General features: G+C 41.2%; 1 protein-coding gene across 4 annotated transcripts in view; it reads left to right on the top strand.

The window, feature by feature from the left end:
* The window catches only part of Mbnl2 (muscleblind like splicing regulator 2), a 148457-nt gene extending 123354 nt beyond the window's left edge, over window positions 1-25103 (top strand). For 2 of the 4 annotated variants that reach the window (XM_059273197.1, XM_059273195.1), the window contains one exon: window positions 22337-25103. In XM_059273197.1, coding sequence (XP_059129180.1) covers window positions 22337-22464 — 128 coding nt within the window. In that variant the 3' untranslated portion in view covers window positions 22465-25103. The remainder of the gene's footprint in view (window positions 1-22336) is intronic. The other 2 variants (XM_059273196.1, XM_059273198.1) reach the window with 1 other exon arrangement.
* Window positions 25104-25644: the final 541 nt, after the last annotated feature.

The following is a 25644-nucleotide window of genomic DNA, read 5'->3' as shown; positions in this document are numbered from 1 at the left end:
TAATAGTTTCTGGCCTAGTGTTTCTTCAGTGCTATTTGTAGAAAGAACTGAAGTAGTAGAAATATAGAAAGGCTTACATAGGTGTGCAAGGGAGAAAGGAGTATACGGGCTAGCCAGAAGCTTAAATGCCACTCTAGGATGTGATTGATAAAGGACTTAACAAGTTTAATTGAGATGTAATCTAGATCAAGGAAACTAGAGGAGACCTGAGTGGCTTCTCTAATCCTAGATTACTCCGAGTTTTGCAATTTGTTAGGGACAGTTGTTGCTGGGGTGGCACATTGATGGTGAAGAGAAATGGGCTGTCAGTTCCTTTGGAGGTCTGCCTACGTATGGGGGAAAGCACAGGGAAGCAGATCGCTGAAATATAAGCTTTCAGATGTGATAGTCTTTATTTATCTCAATGAACTTCAAAGAGCCAAGCACCTACCCAAGAGCTCTCAGCACCTAAGGACAGGAAACTCAGAGGTGGTCAATGACTGTGAAATAACAGGCTACCATCTTGTTAAATGCCAGTCAAGTCAGGCTCACGAGACCCACAAAAGTCCGTCAAAGCTCATGAACAGATAGATGGCCTTCGAGATCTGTGAATGTTTGGCAGACCCAAAGCATGACATCAGGAAGGAGGTAAACTCAGGGTGGGAGTGGAGCTGGGGAGGGCAGGGTTCACTGAGTGACAAGTGCTGTGCTCGCCCTTCCCTCAGAATCCATCTGTGTTTGCACGAAGTGCAGTTGGGTTTCTACAGTGTTTGGGTAATTCAGATCCTCGTTCAGATACTGAAAACTGCATGGGTGCTTGTAATTAGATGCAAGAGATTTGAAGGAGAAACAGGGCAGCCAGAGCTCCCAGGGGCGCCTCTCCACTCAGAGCTCTTTATACCAATCCCAGGAGACACACCACCAGTCAGTAAACCATAGCTTCAGGCCAATCACATGTAAAAGTTTCACAACCGGCCGGGCGGTGGTGGCGCACGCCTTTAATCCCAGCACTCAGGAGGCAGAGCCAGGTGGATCTCTGTGAGTTCGAGGCCAGCCTGGGCTACCAAGTGAAAAAGTTTCACAACCTTAGACTAGTAGTTTGAGAAAGACAGAATATAAATACATTCAGGATTTCTTTTTTTTTTTTTTTTTTAAGAAAATGGCTGCTTAGCTCTAGGAATGGATATGTAAACAAAAATATAGCAAGCAAATTTATTGAGTTATTTTCCAATTTAATTAATGTCTTTGAATCTCAATATATTGAACTATGCTTCATAATAATAATAATAATAATATAAAACATTTACTATGAGCTGGACGGTGGTGGCGCACGCCTTTAATCCCAGCACTCGGGAGACAGAGCCTGGAGGATCTCTGTGAGTTCGAGGCCAGCCTGATCTCCAAAGCGAGTTCCAGGAAAGGCGCAAAGCTACACAAAGAAACCCTGTCTCGAAAAAAGCCAAAAAAAAAAACCCAAAAAACAAAACAAAAAAAAAAAACATTTACTATGTAGCAGTTATGATTCTAAATGTTCTCTCATATATTACATAGTATGTCATATGTTTGACTTTATTACATATTATATGAAATTGTGTGTGTGTCTAAATATAGATACCCACTCAATCCTTACCAGTTTTATGAGATTGGTAGAATGCAAATCTTTCTCATTTTATATATTGTGAAACTGAAACAATATTTACCTGCATTACTTGAAATCACACAGCTAATAAATAGTCTTGCTAGGATTTAAAGCCAGGCATTTTGGCTGTAGAGCCTTGCTCTATGTCCATAGTGTGCCACCTTGCCATATAATTAAGAATGTACAAAAGTCACATCTCATAAATGTAACTATAACCCAGGTTCAGAGTAAACTCTAACTTTATGGGGAAGAGGAAGTGGTCTTGCTCAAGGCTCAGACTAAGGAGAGCACTAAGCGGGAAAGACGAATTTAGGCATAAAGGCCAGCTAGTTGTCTGAGCACCAGGTCATGTTTAGAAATCGTATAGTGGACCTCACTAGGGTTAGGTGATGTTATAATCAGAGAAAAGTATCCATAATTTCTAAAGAGTAAATCTAAGGAAGAATCAGGTAACAGTCCTAGTAAAATGGTTGCAGACTTGATGACTAGCTTCTACCAACCTCAAAAATGCCCTGGCAACAAACAAAATCACACAAAAAGGGAAATAATGTACAAATTAATCAGTTTTAGCCTAATCACAGGACTAGAATGTGCAAATCTGGAGGCACCTATGTTAAAATAAACAAAAGATGCAGAGGTAAAAACTTAAAATGTGGGTTACCTAGTTTTTTATTATAGATATTTTATCTAATAAAAGGATGCAGATTTAAATTCCTATAACCTAAATGATTACAGAGCTCTGCTACAATTTTTTGTTTTGTTTGTTTAGGATTTTGGATTTTCAAAATCAACTTCTGTTATTTGAAAAGAAGAGACATAAATATAATTTACATTTTAGCTTCTCCATTTATAGTCAGAGGTATTCAGTTCCCTTAAGATTAGCCCTTGAAAGGCCCAGTTAAAATCTAGCCTGTATTGCGTCTTCCCTGAGGCTCCTGCCCCCAGTTCAAAGTGTGCTCTGATTCCGCAAGAACTTTGCATGTGGCTTACAGCACTGTCCTTGGACAGTAAGGAAAGCGCACAGATACAATGGAGGGGAGGAATGTAAAGTTTTTCTAGAGAAGAGCCAGTGATCTGATTGGTCGGTGTACAGGTGTGGTGTCAGGATGTCTGACTCCAGACAAGCATTAGCCTTAATGTCAGATTAAAGGACTCAGCTCCTTGGCCACTTTGGGGATCTCAAGCAGAATAGTCTTGGGAACAGAAGCTAAAACTGAGCAGATGGATTCGAGGAGGAGAGTCTGCAGAGATGTTGAAAGGTTTTAACAAGATCCTAAACTGGATCAGTGGCAGCTGGCAAGTGGCCGGCCAGCCTCACCTTTGGTATTAGGTATGGAGTATAACTTAAAGCCAAAGACAAACACCAACACCTTCACACCATGACCAAATCTGTCCAAAGAAATGTCAGGTGGCAGGAGGAGATAGGGGGTGGCCTGAAAGGTGACCACAGGAAGTCATTTCTTGGGCTCTGTGTTCTTTCCAGGGCAGAGCTTGGTGGCTTCACTGGTCATCCAATGTGTCTTCCCCAATATGTGGCTACCAAGAACTACTGACACCTAGAGCCCCAGCCCGGGGGCACAGAGTCCCCTCAGATGTGAAGAGACCACACTGTCCCGATTCTGCGTTATAGCTGTATGGGTAGAAAAGGACAGTTATCCTCCAGTTCACTCCACTTTGTGAGCTGTCTGGGAGAAAAACTATTACAGCCTAAATATTAGGATTCTCTAGAGCTCTAACACAGTGCCTTCAAAACTGACGTCACATGATGCTTCCAGCACTGTGTGAACTAACAATCATATCTCTAAAGTGTGCCAATTCGTGTTCATGGTCATGACCTTCAGACTTTATCACACCTTTTGAACACCCCTCCAAAGGTTAAGCCCACTAACAGAGACTTGGCTTTAAGAAAAGTTTACTGGAAATTAATTGATAATATATATAATGTATCATGTATCTATCACCATCTTTTTTCAATCACATTTACTTATTTAGGGTGTGAGTATGCCTGTGTGTTTTCAGGCACAAATGCATGGATGAGGAGCTTGAAAGAAAACTTCCAGGAGATGGTTCTCTTCTTCTACCATGTAGGATCTAGAGACTGAACCTCAGTCATCAAGCCTGGCACCCTGTGCCCTTACCCTCTGAACCATTTCATCAGCTCCCATCTTTTTACTGAAATATCGGATAAGCTAGAAAATTCCATTTTTAGACATACCAGATATAGGTTTGTTATATCTGATAATCAAGCTCGATAATACTCTATCAGAAAAACAGTACAATTGTCTGTAACCAGAGTGATACATTGTGTATAACTGGCCTTGATGAAAGTTGCTTTTAAGGAAAGACTACCTGGCCTCACTCATTCTTCACGTGACTGAAGACATAACCCCAGAGCCACGGAGGTGATGTTCCACCTCACCTCCTCACAGCTCAGCCTTGTAAAATTTCTGTTATTCGACGCCATCTGTTGGGACTATATTCGGACAAATGTAGGAGGTACCAGCATCCCCACTCTTCATCACTTGACCCATTTTAGGGCCTGTGTTTGTTTCACAAGAAGGTATCCTGGTTCTGCAAGGCCCAGTGTGGGAGGAGTAGGCCCCTGTCAGGTCTGTCTCCAGAAATACACAACAGAGTGGTCAGCCCCTGTGCAGAGGATCAAAGCCAAGCACTCTATTCTCCTAGCCTGCCCATTCCTGAGAGCTGAGGACAGAAAAGTGTTGGTCCACGCATGCTGTTCTCCCAAAAGAAGCCAAGCCCACAGACCGTCAGAGTCTCCCCCTGCGGACAGCAGGCTGGGCGGAGTTCTCCCTCTTGCCACCTTTCACTGCCCGAGTGGTTAAGCCGCTTGGAACATTTTGCTTGCATCCTTAGTCCAGCTGCTTGGTGACTGAATCTAACTTGCAGTGTACAGAATAGAATCCAGATTTATTAGCGGGGAAAATGTTTTCAAAGGAAAGAACACTGAGGTGTAAGTCTTAGGTGAACTTAGATGTACAAGGAGCAGTGGTAGAGGAAGTTTTTCTTGTTTTGTTTTGTTTTTCTCTCTTAGAAGTCAGGGGTCCAGCTGGTGAGATGGCTCAGCAGGGAAAAAGCTCCCCTCACCACAGAAGCCGGAACATCTGAGTTAGGGTCCCCAACTCACAGTGGAACGAGGAAATTGGTACCCGAAAGTCCTCTAATCTCTATACATGTGCGTCATGACACACATGCACTAGCATTGACACATACATATTGTATGCATGTGTGAATCTGAGTGTATGTGAACTACACAAAGAAATCAGAAAACGGAGAGACAATAGTCTTTTCTTTTCTGGCCTCAGAGGTAGCTGCTTTGGGGACTGTAGGGAGGCTTAATTAACGAAAGGATCTGCAGAGTCCCTGAGGAAAGCTGAGTTATGTAAGCACTGTGATCCAGTACAGTTTCATTTTCCATGAATAATTCACACCTCACAGTGAGAAGCTTGGGCAGACTTTTGTGTACAGCACCTGAAGTCACAGGGCAACTCCAGTTCCCTGTGGCTGAGGGTACCTCTCAGGAGTCCTAAGGTGACACTTCCCTGCCTAGCGCATGGTCCTACCTCAAATCCTGTCATCGTTTGCATTTTGATGGGACTTTGGGACGAGGCTTCTTTTTGAATTAGAAGGTTTCATTCCCCAGAGCACATTTGCTGGTGGTAGTAAAGCCACCTCTCTAATTTCAGGCTGCTGGCTTGGAGCTGCATGGATATGCAGTTCATCCTGTGTGTGTTATTCCCGGCTGGAGGTTTGCGAGGAAGGACAAACTAGCTGCAGTGCATGAACACAACCCTGTGTCCAAGGGCTCAGTGATGGGTCGGGTTTTCTCCGTAAGAGCCAAACAGAGCAAATGTTTACTCCTTTCTGCACTCAAATCTGGATGCCTTCTGTGTGTGTGTGTGTGTGTGTGTGTGTGTGTGTGTGTGTGTGTGTGTGTGTTTTGGGGGTGGACCCCAAGAGACTGTGGCTGAATTTACCAGAAATGATGTTCCATGGGTTACAGGCAAACTGGGTTTTGGTCTGGTCTCTTTTCCCTCTCCAGCCTTCTCTCCATGACAGAGGACTGGAGGAGGCAGTAATTTCTAAGACCACATATGTTTGAGTCTACTGATTATTTCAAAGTCTATTACAGTTGGGAGGGATACTAGAGATATTTAGGGGTCAGTGGCTTAGTAAAGAGATGTGAAATCATCAGAACATTGTCATTAAAAATGAAACCCCATGTGTAAATATCATTGCATGGAAAATAAGCTTCAAGGTAAGATTCCATCCCTAAAGTAGCCAGGACAGACCTCTGTGGGATAGGGGGGAGACTGAGAGATAGATGGTAAGGTGCAGACCAACTTGGGAAATATGTGAAAGGTAAACTGCTTGCTACACAAATACTAAGACCAGGGTCTTGATCCCCAGCACCCCGTGTAAAAAGCTGGGTGTGGTGGCACACACCTGGAACCCCAGCAGAGACAGCCAGAATCCTGGAGCTCACTGGCCAGCTAGTCTAATAGAATCTTTGAATTCCAGATTCAGTGAGAGACCCTGTCTCAAAAAAGATAAGGTTGAGAATGGTTGAGGAAGATATACCAGATATGAACATCTGGCCCCAACATGTACACACACACACACACACACACACACACATTGTTTTTTTGTTTTTTTTAAGAGATGCTATGGTTACAATAGATCTAAATAGGTTAACAGTTTATCTAAGGTGAGCTAAAAACCTTGCTCTGGTCCTGTTGGGTGGGAGCATGGAGTAGAAAGTGCTATGGTCACTCATAGAAAAGAAAGTTGAACAGGGGAATCCAGGACACAGGAAGCTGTGTCCACAGAGACTGCATGGGCTGAGAGGCCGAGTGCAAGCACCGTGAGGAAGCTGCTCTACCAGGGAAGTACTAGGATCAGGACTGAGGGAAAAGAAACTGGGGTAGGATGAAGAGTAATGACAAAATCCAGGGGCTACCCTCCTCCACCCCGCCACACAGCCCTCCTCCACCCCGCCACACAGCCCTCCTCCACCCCGCCACACAGCCCTCCTCCACCCCGCCACACAGCCCTCCTCCACCCCGCCACACAGCCCTCCTCCACCCCGCCACACAGTCCTTTTTCACAGCATCTCGCTGTGGACAGTTTTACTTCGATTTGTCCTGAACAGATCAGATGACTGGTATAGTCTGACAGGGGTTTATGAAGAACTGTAGCTGTTCTGGCCATTGAAACCCATCGCTCTTCAGCATCGAGTGTGATACACTGTGAATCTTGTCTGTTTGTCTGGCCTTCAGCAATCAGTCTGTTGGTCTGCTGTGATTCTTGTCTGTTTGTCCAGCCTTCAGCAATCAGTCTGTTGGTCTTATCATCACACCTTGCTCTACGGGGTTCAGACATGCAAAGCCCATGTTGATAAGCTCTCTTAAAAAAATACAGACCCTTGTCACTATTCTCCATGAGGCATTTCTAAAAACAGCATCATTAAATTGGTTACTGTAGGGCGTCACTCAGTGTCCCCTAGTCATGGTGCATCAAGTCTGAAGACTTTAATTAAATAATTCTGGTAAAGGTCAGGAAGTCAGAAGAGCAAGTTTACCACAGTTATGCCATACCTGTAGAATAATATGTGGTATGTGTGCATTATCACGTGTGTGTACATGAGTGCAGGAACACATGTGTGCCTGAGGTTAATTGTAAATGTCTATCCCAATCACTCTCCATCTTTTTTTTTTATACAGTGTCTGTCAATGATCCTGAAGCTCACTCTTTTAACTAGACTAGCTGGTTAGCAAGCCCCAGGAATCCTCCGCTTCCACCTTCCCAGCACTGGGGATGTAAACCAAGCCTGTAATGCAATCACCACTGCACCCAGGCCTTTACATGCATGCATGCTGGAGATCCCAACTGCATTCCCCATGCTAGCATGGCAAGCTCTTTTCCCACTGAGCTCTCTTTCCTGCCCTAGAATAACATTTTTATGTGATACAAGTTATATTATAAATTGTAATAGGAGCTGGAATCAGTCACCAAAGTGCCTTTCCCAACTCACATAAATTAGCAAAGGAAGCAAGCCCAGAACCTGATTATTTGGGTCTGCCTAGAGCAATCTTTTCTCCACTTTGCCAGCCACCTTCCTGAGAAAGTACTTTCAATGACTGTGGAAGGACCCTGAGGGTTATAGAGCCCCAGACAGCATGGATGTAACTCAGGCCACCACCCGCTTGAAGCACTTGCTGTGTGCCAAACATCATGCACAGCCTTTGATGTGATTATCTCTCTGAAAGCAGAAATGCCCCTAAAGACCATTAGAGATGTGGGGAACATGCCCAAGGTCATACTGTTAAGAGGCAAAGCCAAATTTCAAACTTCTCCAAACTTCTGTAAAATATCCATTTTATAGTAAAAAGACCAAGAGTATCGGAGTGACTTGCTCACGGTTATACAAGGATGAGAAACTCAGTCCCCGAACACCACATTTAGGTCTCTTACCCAATCAAAGCGTGGTTGACATCAAGTTACTAACTGTCATTGTTTTGGAACAGCCTGGAACTTTGCTTCCTCCTTACAATGTGGAGGTCTGTAACTAATCAAAGATACAGAGAAGTTAAACTTGACTCTTTGTTTCTCTACAAGTATTTTTCCAGCATTAATTTCACAACTGTTCCATCAATCATTTTTTCCATCTGTGCCATTGTTGATCTACAACAAGTGATGAGGCCAGAAAACTGCTTGTTATGTGGGTTCAGGACGGGAGGCATTGTTTGAATAGATTCCTATTGCTCGTGTTCTTTTCTGGGCCCTTATTGACCCCTGAAACATGAACTAGAAGAGAAATTTCGAAGAGGAGACCTAAGAAGTGTGTAAAGGTGAAAAGGAGTCTGCTCTGTGCCTTGGACAGGGCGTTCTGAGTTGTTTGCTTGGAACTGTATGTTGGTTTGTTAAACATGAGCTGGAAGGTCCCTGCTACAAGCAGCAGGAGCTACGTGAGAAGTGAAGGCTTGAAAGTTGAACCCCAGATATTCATTTGTTAACAGGATGGGTGCATGGAAGTGTCTATAGTCATTTTCTCTAAGCACTGTGATGTAGAAATAATTAGTAAATAATGTAGCTTGTGAAATGTTTCCCTTTTGTGACTTTGACTGGGAGATTAGAATAGTTTCAAAGGCTGGGGCTGTAGCTCAGTGGAAGAGCATTTGCCTCACATGCATGAGGTTGTAGGTTCAACTCCTATTACTTGCAAAAATAAAAAAGATAGTTTCATGTTGTCATGTAATATTGTCCACAGACACTTGGTAAATACATCAACTAATACTCACAACGCTGTAGGAGTGCAAAGACTTTGAATTCCCATCGTACAGAGGAGAAATATCAGGAATGAAAGAGGTTGAATGTCTTGCCCAGGGATGCATCTACTGAGCCTGGCTGCTGGGTTCCCCCATGGGTTCCCCTAACTCTAAGGAATGAGAGATTCTGCCCTTCGGGGGACGTCAGCTTCCCACTGTGGTGGGCACTGTTCATCAAGCACTGGTGCAGATTGCATTCTTACAATAAAAGGTTTCAGTTTGCAAAATGATTGTTATGACAGTCAAAACTTCAATGAAAAAAATCAGAGAAATTCAGTCTGACTCCATTGTCAGTGACAGTCAGTATGTGTTTTAGAAGGGGAAGCAAATGCATTTGATACTCTAAAAATCATTAGTCTCATCAAAAACCCAGCATATGAGGTTTCCAACATATGAGGCACCATTCAAACCTATATCTAAATACACAATAGAATTATTTGAATAACTATTTAAATAGAAACTGAAACTGAATTTGATTTAGGATTATGATTCCTAAAATAATAGCCTTAGGGAAATAAACCAACCATTATCAAAAACCTCTATTACATATCAGACTCTTTATATGCATTATTTTATTTAATACTCATTATTGCTCTGTGAAGTACCTCATGCATTTTCCAGATGAGAACAAATCGTAGAGAATAAATGGCCCACAATTCGAGCAAGTATGTGGTGGCTGGATATGTTTAGGCCTCAGGCCTGCATGCCTGTATTTCCTGTGCTCCCTAGCACATCTGAAAGTGTTATAGGTCCGTGTGTGGACTGGCTGCTGAGAACTCCTGCCGGTCGGGCTCAGGAGGGAGTAGTTGCTGTCATTCAGCAGGGCAGCCTTTGGCCATCATGCATGCCTGAGGGAATATGTTCAGTCCCCAGCACTACCAAAAGATTGAACACAAAAAGTTCAACTGCTGCCTTTAAACATTTCAACCATTTCAGAAGTTCTCACAGAGGTGAAAACTTTTTAAAGTCTAAATTCAGTATTAGAATTTGTCTGCAAATTCTGGTGGTTGGTGAGATTGACAATTCAGATTTCAACTCAGCTATAAAAAGTAGAATGCAGAGGAAGAGAGTGCCATTTTGCCATTCCAGGCTAATAAGCCAATGGGGAATGCTGGAAAGAGTCAGCTGGAAGTACTCTCATCCCAGACTGGAACTGTTTATTCTGTAAGCAGTAAATGTTTAAAACGAGATAGTTCTTCTCCATTGTCCCCATAGAACCTCATGGCCACATCAACCTCAGTAAATAAACTGAGCGCTACTAGTTAAGAAAGAATGGTGTGGGCAACCTGCAGGAGACAGGTTAAAAAAAAGAGCAGCTACAAGTTCAATTTATTCCGAAGTAAAAGCAGAAGAACTAAGTTAGAGAGTCAGCTGAGGGTGGTGATGGGTCGTGTGCAGAACTGAGGATCCCATTTTAAAGCCAGAAATAGGAAGGAAGGATAGGTAGGGGTGGAAGGTGGTTATGGTTTGGCAAGACACAGAGACAGACACAATGTGAAACACACTGTATGAAACCAAAGCACCCAGAAGGCTAAGGCAGGAGGGAGGGTCTCAAGGCCAAGGCCAGCGTGAGCTGCGTGAGACCCTGTCTCAGTAAGAACAAGGCTTGGAAGTGTGGCTCACTGGTAGAGAGTGTTCCTATCACGCACATCCAAATCCCTGGTTCAGTTCTTGGAACTGAAAACTCAAGTGTCAAGAAAGGAGAATCCAGAGTTGGTTTCTAATGGGTGCAGGTTTCACTGAAGAGACCAAGCTCTGCAGGCGGACTAGGGTGACAGTAGGAAGCACAGGGAACGGACTCTGTCGCGAACTATACATTTAAAGTGTTTTAAATAGAAAGATCTCATTTTATGTATACTTTACCACATTTTTAAACGGACAGAAGAGCTAAATGAAGACTTCTCCAAAAGAGAAGGGATTAAGAATGGTCGAGAAAGATGTCGGAGTATTAGGCCATTACTAATCTTACATTCTTCTTGTGATGAAATTCCCACTTGTCCCCATGTTCCCCTTTAAGAGTTCTGTTTTCACAAGGATGATGACTGTGAACAGCTGTGAGTTTTCCTCAGTGGACTGAGTTTGTTAGAAGTGAGGTTTATCCTGGGACATCAGACCTTATTAAAAAAAAAAAAAAAAAAGCCTGCTCTTTATTCCCTGACAGTATGTCACTTCTTGCTCCCTCTCAGCATTGGATATTAGGAACCATAGAGCTGGGATTCTGGGACTGAGGAAAATAAAAGATATCCCCCTTTCTCATGGGCCTTACATAATAAAGGGTATAGACAATGAAAATTTGCAAATAATTATAGTCCAAGTAATTATGGGATTCAGATCACCTCAGAAAGAGCTGACTGTTGATGAGGACACTTGGCAATAAAGAAATAAAGAATGTGACTGCTTGGTAAAGCACCCTCCTCTGGCTTTCCTCTTGCCCCACACCAGGGTTCCTGGAGGTGTTGTTGGGGAGAGCTGGTTGTAAAGTCATCTAAACACCCACCACACCGAGGGACTAGTGTACTACCAGCGAAGGGAGAGAAGGGCTCAGGAAGCTCACAGGTCCAGTTGGTGGCATAGCTGAGACTCTGTGTCCCTCACATCTACTCTCTGTGTTTTCCTTTACACTAGAGCTTCAGGCACAATTGAGCGGCCAGATTAGTCTCTCTCTCCCTCTCCCCCCCTCCCCCGCCCACACACACACCAGGCAAAGAACTAAAAGAGGGTTTCAGGGTCTTCAGTGTCCTGGAAAATGTGTTGGAGGGCAGCAGCATCTCGCTGCTTTGAGAAGTGCCCGAGGAGATTCCAACACAGGAAGATAAGCTTCCACATGCAGCACTTCTCGTCCATCTTCCTGCTCATCCCTCTGGACGGAGCATTTGGTGGTGTTTTTGCCATTGGGGCCTTCAAGCCGGACCCTAATGTGCTGAATTCCACACTCTGCCCCACTGTGAAAGCAGGTACTGCAGCCAAGATGTGCCCAGGATGCCAGGCTGGACACTGGTAGCAGATACAAAAGCAGGGCAGTGAGCAGCATTGGGGGCCTTATGTCAAATACATACACACAAATACAGAACACATTTCTGTGAGTCTCCTTTTCTTTTTGACCTGAATCTTTAATTTATTACTGTAAGAAAAACCACATGATTGTAAAAAATCCCGTGTTGTGTGAACAAATCTTTCTGAAATTTCTTGGCACTTGCTGTATAAACGTATTGTTTTTAAAAAGTAAAATAGTTTCTTCAGGCCTTTTATTATTTTTTTAACTTGGACACTGGTGTCTTTTATTCATTTTTTATTCTTGAGTTGTTAACTCATAGCTGTGAAAGCTTTAAGATAAACTTGATATCAAAAATAACCATAAGCCAATAATAGACACATTATTATCCATTTATACAACAAAGAAAATCTTAATATTATGGTGCCTAAATTAGCTTTTCCATGTAATTTTTTTTCTTCAGTTCAGCATCCATGCCCGGAGGTCTGCACCAGTGAAATCACTCAGGAGTGCGCTGCCTATTTAACCACAGTCTCATTTCCTACACGTCTTATTGCAAATATTCTAAATATTTTAGGATATTTACTTGAATGATATGGCCACGACTTTATGTTTTTGATACAGTAGGGAAATGTAGCCTTCTTTAACATATGCAGTCTGCATTTGGAAAGTGTATTTTTAAAGTTCTTTGACCTGTGGCTTTGGAGCTCAGTTTTCCTGTAGAAACAGCAGTGGCCTTGATGGTTAGGTCACCACATTACCTAGAGACGCACTATAAGGGTTCTTCTGTTTTTTCTGACCAGACTTCTTAGGTGAGCTCAGTCCCCAAAATGTTTTCTGCAGAACAGAAGCCTTGGCCACAGCACGCCCTCTAGGCACACTTCACAGTGTAGTTCAGACTCATGGCGTGGTTACTGGAGAACAGTGTGGACAAAACACTGTCCATGCACATGGAAGTGTCTGTTTCTTTGGGATTTAAGAGAGAGAGAGAGAGAGAGAGAGAGAGAGAGAGAGAGAGAGAGAGAGAGAGATCAAAGGCACATGTCTCCTAGACTATGACTAAAACAAAAAAGCCCTGTTCTGTCTTTTGCCTGCTGGAGATGGAGTAGCCATAGTCCATGCTCAAGTCCACCATTGACAAGTCAGTAAGGGACAGTCTGTGGAACAGTACTGGGATGTAAAGTACGGTGAAAACCTGGGGTGTGGAGAGATGGCTCAGGCAGTTCAGTGCTTGTCATGTGAGTATGAAGACCTTTGTTTGAATCTGCAACATTCATAAATAAAGATGAGCATAGGGATGTGCATCCATAATCCCAGCACTGGGGCACCAGGGATTCTGGGGCTCACTGGCCAACCCATCCAGCCAAATTGGTGAACCCTGGATCCAGTGAGAGATCCTGTCCCCCCAACAAGGTGATGAGCAGTTGAGGAAAACTCCCTGCCTGTATTGACCTCAAGCCTCCACACTCATGTACACACACACACACACACACACACACACACACACACACGTGTGCACATGAACAGAATCTGAGACTAGTTCCTGGGTGGCTATGAACTCCTCCACACCACCCTCCCCCACTTCCATTATGCTGTGGCTCGCCCTGCCTGCTGCTTTTCTTCCTGGCTCTCACTTGACCCTTCCAGTCTGGGGTTCAGTTTTAGTTTTTGCCTTCATTCACAGCTGCAGAGCAAACATGATCTCACAGCTCTTCTTTTATGAATAAACACACAGCACCCTTCAATATGTTTTTAATAACACCACAGGGTCAATACCAGGGAAAGAAAAGAACGGGGCAGAGGGACCCGCCATATTTACCTTCCTCCTTATTTGTATGCAAAAGTCAGTCGTCCTTGGGGGACACATTAGAATTTCATGTGCTGTTCAATTACAACCGAATATAAATGTTGGTGGAAGGTAATCTGAGGGCAGCCCTCCCACCTCAGAGTGAAAACAGTGGAAACAATCCTTAGGATTCACCCACAGGTGGAAGAGGAAAGCCAGGACTAGAGTGGGGAAGAGAGGCCTTGCTGTCAAGAGTTGCATGAGGAAACCCCCATGAGTCTTGATTTTCCCCCATGGGTAAGCTGGTGCTGCACCCCATCATTGGAGGTCAGACAGGAGATGCACCTGAGGAGAGTTCCCTTCCCTGTTAGAAGGATTCACAGTGGCAGGAAAGGCCCACCTGAGCCATCTGTAAGGGGAGGTGACTTTTGTCTGGTTTGTGTACATTAGCAATTTCTTTGCAAGCATATGTAAGGCTCTTACTTCCTTACATTATATAGTATGTTTCAACCACATAAATAGTTGTGGACACAATTTTTTATAGCCATCTAGTGATTTCATTTGTATGGCATTTGGTAAAATGAGTTATTTGTAATTAATTCTATGTGGTGTGAAAATATACTTTCTAACGGAAACAGTCACTCTGGGGCAACCTTGAGCATTTCAGAGCACACAAGTAAGGACCAGTCCTGCCTCAGTGTGAAAACACTCCAGAGCTGAGCTTCAGAGTCCCACTGCAGTCAGAACACATGGAGTCTAGATGCTTCCACACACAACTTGTGTTAATATGAGTTGTAGATGCTTGATCAAATCAGGAACTTCCACTTGTAGATGTTATCCTGATAACTTGTCAGTGCGGGCCTTGGTTAATAATCTTTAATGAGGGTGTGTTACCACCTTTCATATAGAGAGAGCCCAGTTACTAATGTTTTACATGACATGTATATTATCATATACATGATAATATATGTATTAGAACGTATACCCAACATCTTCCATTTATTAATGGAAGCATAAGGCAGAACAACAGTTGGAACAAAACTGCTCTTGGAGAACTACCGAGTATTAGAGGCATGTCATCCAACCTGTTTTCTTTTCTTGGAATGAAACTGTCAATTTGACCATTTGCTCCCAGGACCCCGGGTTATACCTCTTCTGCACAAATAAAATCTACATTTGAAAGTAAGTAAAATGTGGTGGCATGCTGCCTTTCCTCAGAACAATAGTCCCCTAAAATAACAAGTAAGACTTCTTTTTAGAGTCTGGGGTATAAAGGAATTGGTAGAATGATTGCTAGCATGCTCAAAGCCCTGCTTTCGGCTTGCAGCATCTCAGAAAACAAGTCCTGGCAGCACACGCCTATAATGCCAGCAGTAACGGGGTTAGAAGCAGGATAATCAAATTTCAAAGTCATTCTTGACTACCTAACAAGTTTGAGGCCAACCTTGGACTAAATGAGACCCTGTCTCAAGAACAATCTTAAGACAGCTTTTCAAAGTATCCTTGCATGTACCACTAATTATCTCTGAACTTTTGATACAATTAATTTATAAATAGTCATGAGATGGGCTGAAGAATATATTTATTTGAAAGTGTACATGTATTGACATTAAAATTGTAGCTTTAGTTAGTGATTTCAATCTCATTTCACCAAGAGACAGAAGACATTTGTGTTTGGCTTCAGTAATTCATACTATGATTAAATACCAAATTGCACTGATCCAAAAATATGCAGATGTCTATGTGCTGCAATCAGAATACTCCGTGGGTTTTTCCTCTCTGATAACGTCAGGAAACTGACAGTAATGGCGGCCACACAGAAGAGGTGTGGCGCTACAGAGCAAAGGAGGGGAGAAAATTAAACAGTGGAAAGTCTGAGCATGGCATAAAGTCAAGGGAGTAGTAAAAAGAACACGGAGAGGAGAGGGCTTGGGACACACATCATCGACAGAGCTCATTTAGCATGTGCAAGACCTGGATTCAATCCCAGCACGGAAAAGCAAGTAAAGAAATAAATATCAGGATGCTGGGCAACAGGCAAGTCTCTTTAAAAAAAAAATAGTTTTGTTTCAGAAAATAGGGAAACACCCTTCTGCAGCTGCGGAGCCCTGTGGCCGTGGGTACACTCTTCCATGGTTGCAGAGCTCTGCGACTGTGAAAAAGCCCTTCTAAAATAGTTGCCTCGTTTAGACATGTCCTTCAGGTGGAAGTTTTGTTTGCCAGCCATGTTTTCCCTCTGTTATCCTGGCCCCAGCCTAGAGAACTGTTCCTTTTATCCTTGTATGACAAGAAGTGAAACAGTTGCAGGGAAAGGGGTATTCTATTTTTCCAGGATATTTCACATACCCTGAAAAGCTACAGAGATATCTTCTGTGGCCTAAGGGTCCCTGCTCATGCCTGCACTGCCTCTGCCCCAATTCACCTGGTGGTCTTCTGCGATGTGACGCTGTCCTCAGTTACTTCCTATGTATTCATCCAGACACTCAGCCAGATACTGGTGACTCCTATGTACCCAGCCCCCATCCTAGACACCAGAGACATAAAGGGGAGTTAGACATCCATCCTGAGGAATTTGCTGAGGACTTGGTTAATGTACCTACCTGGAAATATCCTCCACAGCTTGAAGTTCATGATACAAAGATCCTCTGAGGTTCTTTGGTAGTTCAGGAAGGCCACACAAATATTTTATAAGGTATATTTTATTTATCTCCCCAGAGTCAGCCATTATAAAGACAGCATTTGATGGCTAGTCATGGGGAGATTTAAGGAAAACCTTCCTTGCTCTTCTTTCGTTGTTTAGTGGTTTGGATGCATGGGTGTATTCACTGAAATGTCATCCACATCAGTTAAGCAAAGCTGTTCTTAATGAGTCTAGTATTTGAACTACCATCTCTGAAGATAAGATATCTGAATCTTGGCAATGAGTGTTTTCTGTAGGGAGGGTAAAGGTTTCTAGAAGCCATGTAGAAACTTGCCCTTTTGAGAATATGCATTCAGCTCCCAAAGATCATCCACAAGTATAAACTCAGAGGCATTAATACATGGTCTCTGAAACACTAGAGCAATCTCATGATGCTTTGCCTTCTTTCTTTTCCACTCTCCTGCATGAAGATGGGCTAAGTCAGGTGTTGAGTTCATGGCACTGATGAGTTCAAATTCAGTGTTTCCTTTTCTGCACAAACTATTTTGCTTTCAACCATTTCACACTCGGGCCAGATCTCTTGCAAGTGATGGATGGTTCAGCCTAAATCCATCATCATTAAGAGAGAGACAAGACAATGAATATTTCATAGCTAGTGACTGAGTCTAGGACAGAATGATTGTATTTTCTTTTTAGGTAGCAGGTGTCTGCTGGTCTAGTGCCCTACTCCTGGGGGTGAACACTAGTGTCTGGAAGCTTCAGGGTTGGCTCCCCAGTAGCTATTCTCTCCCAGTCCCACCAACTTTCCTGCCACTGTCTGCCCTGAGGATGCTACAACTATTGCTCAACTCAGGAAGCAGCGGTCTTGACTTGGTTGGGCATCTCCTCCACAGAGTGGGTCTGATGCATACATCCACCAACCACCTGTTGCTGAATCCGCCCACAGATGGATCTGAGCCACAGACGGTCATTCTCCGTCATGTGGGTCAGCACGCTGTATACTGCGTACTGACTGACCCTGATGGGCTTGTATTTCCTTAGACAGAACCCAACCCAGACCACGTCTTTGTAACTTTTGCTGTAGTTCATGTCACACATGTCACTAAGGATACAAGAACTAGTCAGTGGTTGCACATATGTCTGATAGGAAGACCTAGTTGATGCTTTCAGGAGCCATTCATGCTTTTTCTTCAAAAAAAAAAAATGTCAGACCACTTATGGACTATGTTCACACTGAGGAGAATCATCAGACTGTTAAATACAGAACTTAAGGGATGTAGTTTAATTAATTCATATGATTTCCTTTCCTTATTAGTAAGTAGATTGCAACCGTCTGATGTTTTTGCATCACACATATTGTTACAACCAGAGGAACCCCAAATGATTTGTGAAGGCACGCTTGGTTGGAGGTCAAGTGTGTCTGTCTTTTCTAAATTGAACCATACATTTTGTGGGTATCAGCTGTCTTCATTTTTGTGTTGTTCTCCTTTTAGTGGGAAAGGGATTTGAAAATGATATTTTCAGTTCAAAGTTTTGACTTACCATACATGACAGACCAGAGTCATACTTAAGAATTTTGCCCCTCCAGTCACAGTTCTGTTTCAGTAAATACTACTTCCTTAAGGGAATCACCCACCAGGAAGATACACAGAAATGGGTCTTGTTCAATACATTTGATTTTTTTTCCTGCCACAGCTTGCCAGTGTTTCACAGAAGCTGAAGCAGTGGGGTAGGGTGGCCGGAATTTCTTGCATTCACTGGGAAGAGGCTGGGGTGGGATGTAGGTGATCACTGAGGGCCAGCACCAGCTCCTTCAGACAGCACACACTGTCCTCCGTTTCATGCACCTGGCTGGTTCCTCCAGACTTGCCCTATGGCATCCCCTTTCTCTGATTCACAGGCTCAAGGGAGCTCTTCTGAGCATCCTTCTCAGTTACCGTGTTATGAGGTACAAGAAAGGCTTTGGAATCACAGCTTCCCTTCATTCATGGCATGGATCTGAGACAGGCCACCATTTCATGCCCTGAAGAGAATTCTCATGCCAGGAGCAAAGTGAGCAAATATCTGGTTATGCAAGACAGTTAATATTGCACAGACTCCCATATCTGCAAAATATGGCTACAGCACACACTAGGCTCATATCTGATAGATGTTCTCAGAGCCTACTGAAAACCAAGAGTGTAGACACTAAAACTCAGGCAGAAACAGAGAAGGCCCTTTAGGAGAAAGCTAGCTAGCTCTCCATTTAACTTGTACACAGACTTGTACACAGACTTTTGCAGACCTAATGAAAGTTTTCAGTTACCTCCTCCAAGAATGTCTGGGCTACAGTGCCCTGAATTAGATGCCTTGGGTAGCAACCTCAGCTTGGACTAAAGGCAGGAAAGAAATCGCTGCCATGTAGCCTGTTGTGCTTAAATTTGATGGGCTGTTTTAAAAGTTTTTCAATGTGTGTGCAGGGTGTGTGTGTGTGTGTGTGTGTGTGTGTGTGTGTGTGTGTGTGTGTGTATGTGTGTGTGTGTGTTCATGTAAGATTTCCCACAAAGGCTGAAGACAGAGGCTTCAAGTGCCCTGCAGCTGGAGGTACAGGCAAGTTGTAAGCCTCCTGATGTGGGTGCTGAGAACTGAACTGGGGTCCTCTGAAAGAGCTGGAAGCACTCTTAACCGATAAGCCTTCACTCTAGCCCTAATACTGTAATTAACCATTTTTAAATACACAAACTCAAAATTAGGGTTTGTCCAAATCAGATTTGTAGTGTATGCACCAGGTCACCTATAACACCCAGAAGCCTAGTCTTTTAAGAATATGGCTTGTGCCCATACTTAATGTCCAGGCACCTCTGAAGCCTTCAGTCCTGGGTATGAAAACCATCATGAAGAATGGTGGAGAGAGAGAGAGAGGTGGAGAGCTGAAGAGGTGTAGTAGGAGATACATAGATAGTGTAGAAGAACATCTCTGGGGCAAGCCTGTAGAAAAAGGTACAAAATGCACCTATTCGTCTTTGAACTGTAGCCCTTTAGCATCAATTAAGAATAAAACCCGACTAAAGGAAAGAAGGTAAAAAACTAGAGAGAAGTCCCTGACACCATCTTCACTTCCTGCAGCACCCCAGACACCACAGATGCAAGTGTTATTTGTCTCCTAACATGAAAACCAGTGACCAAAGGGACAGTGTTGAAATGAGTGGCATTGGTTCTCTGCCGCTCATCACCTTAATGCTCTATTTCCAAGGGTCTCTTTTTTCCAAGGGACTTCACCCTAGAGCAGTGTTCTCAACCTTCCTAACACCGTGGCCCTTTAATACAGTTCCTCATGTGTGGTGACCCCCAACCAAAAAATATTTCATTGCTCCTTCATAACTGTGATTTTGCTACTGTTATGAATTGTAGTATAAATACCTGATATTCAGGCTATCTGATATACAGCCCAGGTGGGGGTTGCCACCCACAGGTTGACCATTGTCCTAAAGTGTACTTCATTCAGACAGTCCCAACAAGTTAGAGTTCTCAGAAAAGAAAATTAATAATAAATGATACTTTCACAAAAAAAAAAAAAAAAATGTTGCCAGCTACAAATGGAACTTCTAAGGAGAAAAACTGAATGCTTTCCTGACCTCTAAGGTCAAGTTTTGGAACCTCTTGAAGTCCACAGCTACTATTGAGTATAACTCATCCTCTTTATCTACACATACATTCCCCAGATAGACAAAGGTACAGCCCTGAACAGCCAGTTTTCTGGCCTAGATTCAAAATAGCACTCATGACTTCAAGTTCAACAACACCAGAAGCCACTTTTGGCTTTTGAGTAGCCTGGAGCAGAGGGGAAAGGCAGGCTGGGTGAGTCTAGGCAACTTTTAGTTACAACTTTGAGACCGAGTTCCAGTCCAGCTACTCAGTTTTCTCTTTGTCATACACAAGTTCAAAGCATTGTTGTAAATTTCTATAATGCAAATCTACCCATTCTCATTTTACTGGGCTTTCTGTAGGGTGCCTGTCTTTCCAGGTGTTTGTAAATTTCATTCTGTCTGGCTTTTTAATTTCTGCCAATAAGCAGGATTGTGCATTTTCAAAACATACATTATTATATGTTTGTCTCAGGAACTAGAAGATTCTCCTAAATCTTTCAGGATCTCTTGCTACAGCAATGAAAGGTAGAGGAAAATAGGACATGATTTGATGTCTTAGGAAATGTCCTGATGTACAGACAGCATGGAAGCTCGGGGATGAAATAGAAGAGATTCCTATTTAATAATCTTATAAAAAGTTATAATCTATTTGGAGAATCTAAATATTACCTAACTGTAATGATGTCATTTGAAGACAATATGATAAATGCATTCACATACTAGATCCTGTATTAGTATCTACATATAAAAATTGTATGTTATTCTTATTCACATCTACCAATATATGAAACAAGGAATGCTATTTTCCAAATTAGTTTCAAATTCCAAGGAATTTTTTTTAAGAACAAAAATAAGGTAGGGGCTGGAGAGACGCCCAGTGGTTAACTTGCTGCGCTTCCAGAGGACCCAAGTTTGGTTCCCAGCACCCAGGTTGGGCAGTTCAGAACCTCCAACACCCTCTTCTGGACACCCACCCACATGTAGCATCCTCACTCACAGACACATATACATCCATATAACTAAATATAAGTAAATAAATCTTAAATGAATAACCTTGGTATCTGAAATTTTGAACTTTCATTTCATATAAATATTTTTTGTAAATCAGCCCATTTTCATCAGTTCTATATACATCTGTATGCCTCAATAAAGGATGAACATGTTTATCACTTAGACATACTAAAAATACTACATATGAACTATTGGAGTGTTCAAAGAAAAATATCCATATGCATAAACTCTGACATAATAGGATGATAAATTACGTTTATAGACATGGCCCTTCTACTAGGAACTGAAGCCTGGCATGTAGCAATATTAGCTGATGTTTACCATAGCGGTTTTGTCAGTTATTTCTTGGAGATTTTTGGCTATTTAACAAATAAACTTTTGTTCATTAATTATACAGAGTAAAATCAAAACATTGCACAAAGAACAAATAGTTTTGATAAAATTTTACATTTAAGCTTGATATTTAATGGCGTAGACCACATAGGCAAAACTCCCTCACCTTTACAAAAGGATAGAGTTAGAAAGGGACGTGATTGGACTGGGGGTTTAGCTCAGTGGCAGAGTGTTTGCCTAGCATGTACAAGGCCCAGGATTCAAAATCTAGTAATGCAAGAGCAGGGATGAGGACCTTGGAGATTAATCCCAAGGACCATAGCTTGAATTTAATAGTAAACTATTAAAGCTTTGTTTGAGCTTTATCTATGCTTTTGGGTTTCTTAAGAATATCTTAACTGCTTAATTAGATTGTTATCTGTTTTCTCTTTACTCTGACATTTAAGCATATTCTGCATTTGAAACTGGTTGCTGTTATATTTTGGAAACAAGATTATGTTTGATAAGACTATATCTTTGAATTATAAGTTAATAATTAAACTACCTGATTGATTAAGTCTTAGATATTTATAGTTAAGTTTATAAACAACTTTCAGAGAATAAATTCTTTACTTAGGCTTTCTTATTGCTAGAGCAAATATCAATTTGATAGTCGTGTGAACATATAGCAAAGAAATATGAAGCAAATGATTTAGGAGACTGAGGTCTAAACAGACTGCCTGCCCACATACATGCTGTCATGGTGCCATAGAGAACACTGTGTGTTTGAGTCACCATTCCTTACCACAACTACACAGAAGAAATTGCTAAGTGTGAAATCATCAGCATGAAGGGTGGAGATTTTACAAAGTTAATGGTTGTATCAGAATTATGAGAAATTGAAGATCATTCTACTTTCAAATACCTTTTTGCAAAGAGTAAGACTTAAGCTCGTTATTTTCCCTGCAGAAAGTCTAAATTGTACTTGTCTTTTTCCTCAACAGATAATTCTGAAATAATCAACAGAAATGGAATGGAATGCCAAGAATCTGCATTGAGAATAACTAAACATTGTTACTGTACATACTACCCTGTTTCCTCCTCGATAGAATTGCCACAAACTGCATGCTAAATTTAGTTCTTCTGGACAGACCACAACCCTAAGGCTAGTTCTGCTATGTCATATATGAGTATTAAATATGGTATGCTTAGTATATTCCAGCCTAAGATAGTTAACTACCTGAGACCAGCTGCGAGGTTCAAAGGCATAAGGGATGAGGTTTTCTTTTACAGGGTTCTAAGCATAGTTTCTGTCCTAGGAATATTGTCTTATCTCCGTAACTATAGCTGATGCAGAAAGTCCAGCCAATATACTCATTTCGACTCAGAATATTTCAAATTTAGCAATAAACAGTTAGCATTAGTTTAAGTACTTATTCCAAGGGCAGGTTCGATTCTAACTCCAATCACCACCATTTCATTTCCTGACTGGATCAAAGGGTATGATTCACTTCTTGACGAGATGAACACTGCAGCAAAGATGAGAAGTGAAGTAAAACAGATACCTGCCTCGCAGGTCTAAAATTTGAATGGCAGTTCAAGCACAATTGCTGGGGACACATCCGAGTGTGGGTTTCGGTTTGCCTGGAGATGCCGCACTGAATCATGGGATTCTAGAATAACATTGCATAGATTGAAAAAAAAAAACTTTGCACGGTATGAGCTTCATACCCCACCCAACAAAGTCTTGAAGGTATTATTTTACAAGTATATTTTTAAAGTTGTTTTATAAGAGAGACTTTGTAGAAGTGCCTAGATTTTGCCAGACTTCATCCAGCTTGACAAGAATGAAAGGCTCATGCCAATTAGTTGAATCTAAGGGAATGGTCTTTCAAACTCGCCCTCCGGTTGCCTGTTACCGAATAGCTCTTCTAAATAAAACCTAGTCCAACAGGGAAGCTGTAGGTGGGGAGGTCTGTATAATATTCCAGTTTAAGTACGTCTGAGTTTAGTCACTACAGATGCAAACTGTGACTTTAATCTAAATTACTATGTAAACAAAAAAGAGGTAGATAGTTTCACTTTTTAAAATATCCATTACTGTTTTTGCATTTCAAAAGTTGGATTAAAGGGTTGTAACTAACTACAGCATGGAAAAAATAGTTCTTTTAATTCTTTCACCTTAAAGCATATTTTATGTCTCAAAAGTATAAAAAACTTTAATACAAGTACATACATATTATATATACACATACATATATATACTATATATGGATGAAACATATTTTAATGTTGTTTACTTTTTTAAATACTTGGTTGATCTTCAAGGTAATAGCGATACAATTAAATTTTGTTCAGAAAGTTTGTTTTAAAGTTTATTTTAAGCACTATCGTACCAAATATTTCATATTTCACATTTTATATGTTGCACATAGCCTACACAGTACCTACATAGTTTTTAAATTATTGTTTAAGAAATGAAACAGCTGTTATAAATGGATATTATGTGTAATTGTTTAAAACATCCATTTTCTTTGTGGACATTTTAGTGATTGAAGTATTTTGACTTTTGAGATTGAATGTAAAATATTTTAAATTTTGGTATCATCGCCTGTTCTGAAAACTAGAGGCATCAACCATATCAATTTTTTTTGATTGAGAAAAAATCTGCATTTAATTCATGTTGGTCAAAGTCTAATTACTATCTATTTATCTTACATCATAGATCTGATAATTGTATCAAAAGAAAAATCACATTCTGAGTATAATCTTGCGTAGTGCTTGTATCGTGTTTGTTTTAATTTGTGGAAAGATATTGTATCTAACTTGTATCACTTCGATAGTTTTCATCTTTATGTATTATTGATATTTGTAATTTTCTCAGTTATAACAATGTAGTTATGCTACAACTTGCCTAAAACACTCATACTTATTTTTTTCTTTACTTATTCATTTAAACTCATGGAGAAGATAGTAGACATTACTAAAAGGTAAATTATGGGAATCACTGAAATATTTTTGTAGACTAATTGTTGTAACTGTCTTTTTTTCTTTCATTTCATGATTTTTATTTTAAAAATTATTAGCACATAGCTATTTTCAGCCCTTTAATAATGGAGCATCAAAAACATCACCTGTATCCCCCAGCAAATATAGATGACTGTATTTTTTACTATGATATCCATTTTCCAGAATTGTGATTATAATATGCAGAGAGTCAAATATGCCATTTACAATAAGGAGGAGGCAAGGCAAATGCATAGATGTACAAATATATGTACAACAGATTTTGCTTTTTATTTATTTATAATGTAATTTTATAGAATAATTCTGGGATTTGAGAGGATCTAAAACTATTTTTCTGTATAAATATTATTTGCCAAAAGTTTGTTTATATTCAGAAGTCTGACTATGATGAATAAATCTTAAATGCTTTGTTTAATTACAAAAACAAAAATCACCAATATCCAAGACAGGAAGATGTCAGTTCAACAGCTACAGCAGTTAGGAAACTAACTCCACTTGTACGGGACTCCATTTCACTCTTGATTTTCAGGGTGTAACAGCACTTCACAGACATGTTCTTTCAGCCACACACCACTGGTCACATTTCTACTAAATCTTTCCATAACACTTCTTACAGAATTCCCTCATTCGTTATCTTACAGTGTAAACAGGAGTCTAATTTGTATCAATTCTATGTTTTGGTTGTAATATTCAGTTCACTCACCCAATGTACAACCAATGAAATAAAAGAAGCATTTAAAAGGATTGTGTGGGCTTCCTTCTTCTTTAGACAGTTAATTAGTTGGACAGAAATGTTTTTACTTTGGTGCAGACATCACTTAATGATATGAAAGAACCAACAGTACTTTCAGATGGGAGATGGGCAACGCTTTGGTTTTATTTATTTACTTACTTATGGTTTTGTTTTGTTATGTTTTGCTTCGGGCTTTGGCTCTTTCCTTTCACACTTTCGTTTGAGGGGGACATACCACTGTGCATATGGAAGTCAAAGGACAGTTTGAGATAGTTGATTCTCTCCTACAATACGGGACCTAAGGATTGAACTCATGTTGTCAGGCTTGGCAGCAAACACATGCATCCACTGAGCCAGCTTTCTAGCCCCAGGCTTTGGCTTTTCACAGCAAAAAAAAAAATAATTTAATATGATCACTTGGGAAATACATTCAGCATCATTTAAAATTAGCAACAATACATCCCACCATCCAATGTTGTTGGAAATACAGGCCCACATTGGAACACCAAAATGTTGTTGGTTATTTTTTGTTCTTACTCTTTTGGGGGGGCC

Source organism: Peromyscus eremicus, chromosome 9 (genome assembly GCF_949786415.1).
Source record: "Peromyscus eremicus chromosome 9, PerEre_H2_v1, whole genome shotgun sequence".
In the NCBI taxonomy this organism is placed as follows: Eukaryota; Metazoa; Chordata; class Mammalia; order Rodentia; family Cricetidae; genus Peromyscus; species Peromyscus eremicus.
This window is presented reverse-complemented; position numbering and strand designations above follow the sequence as displayed.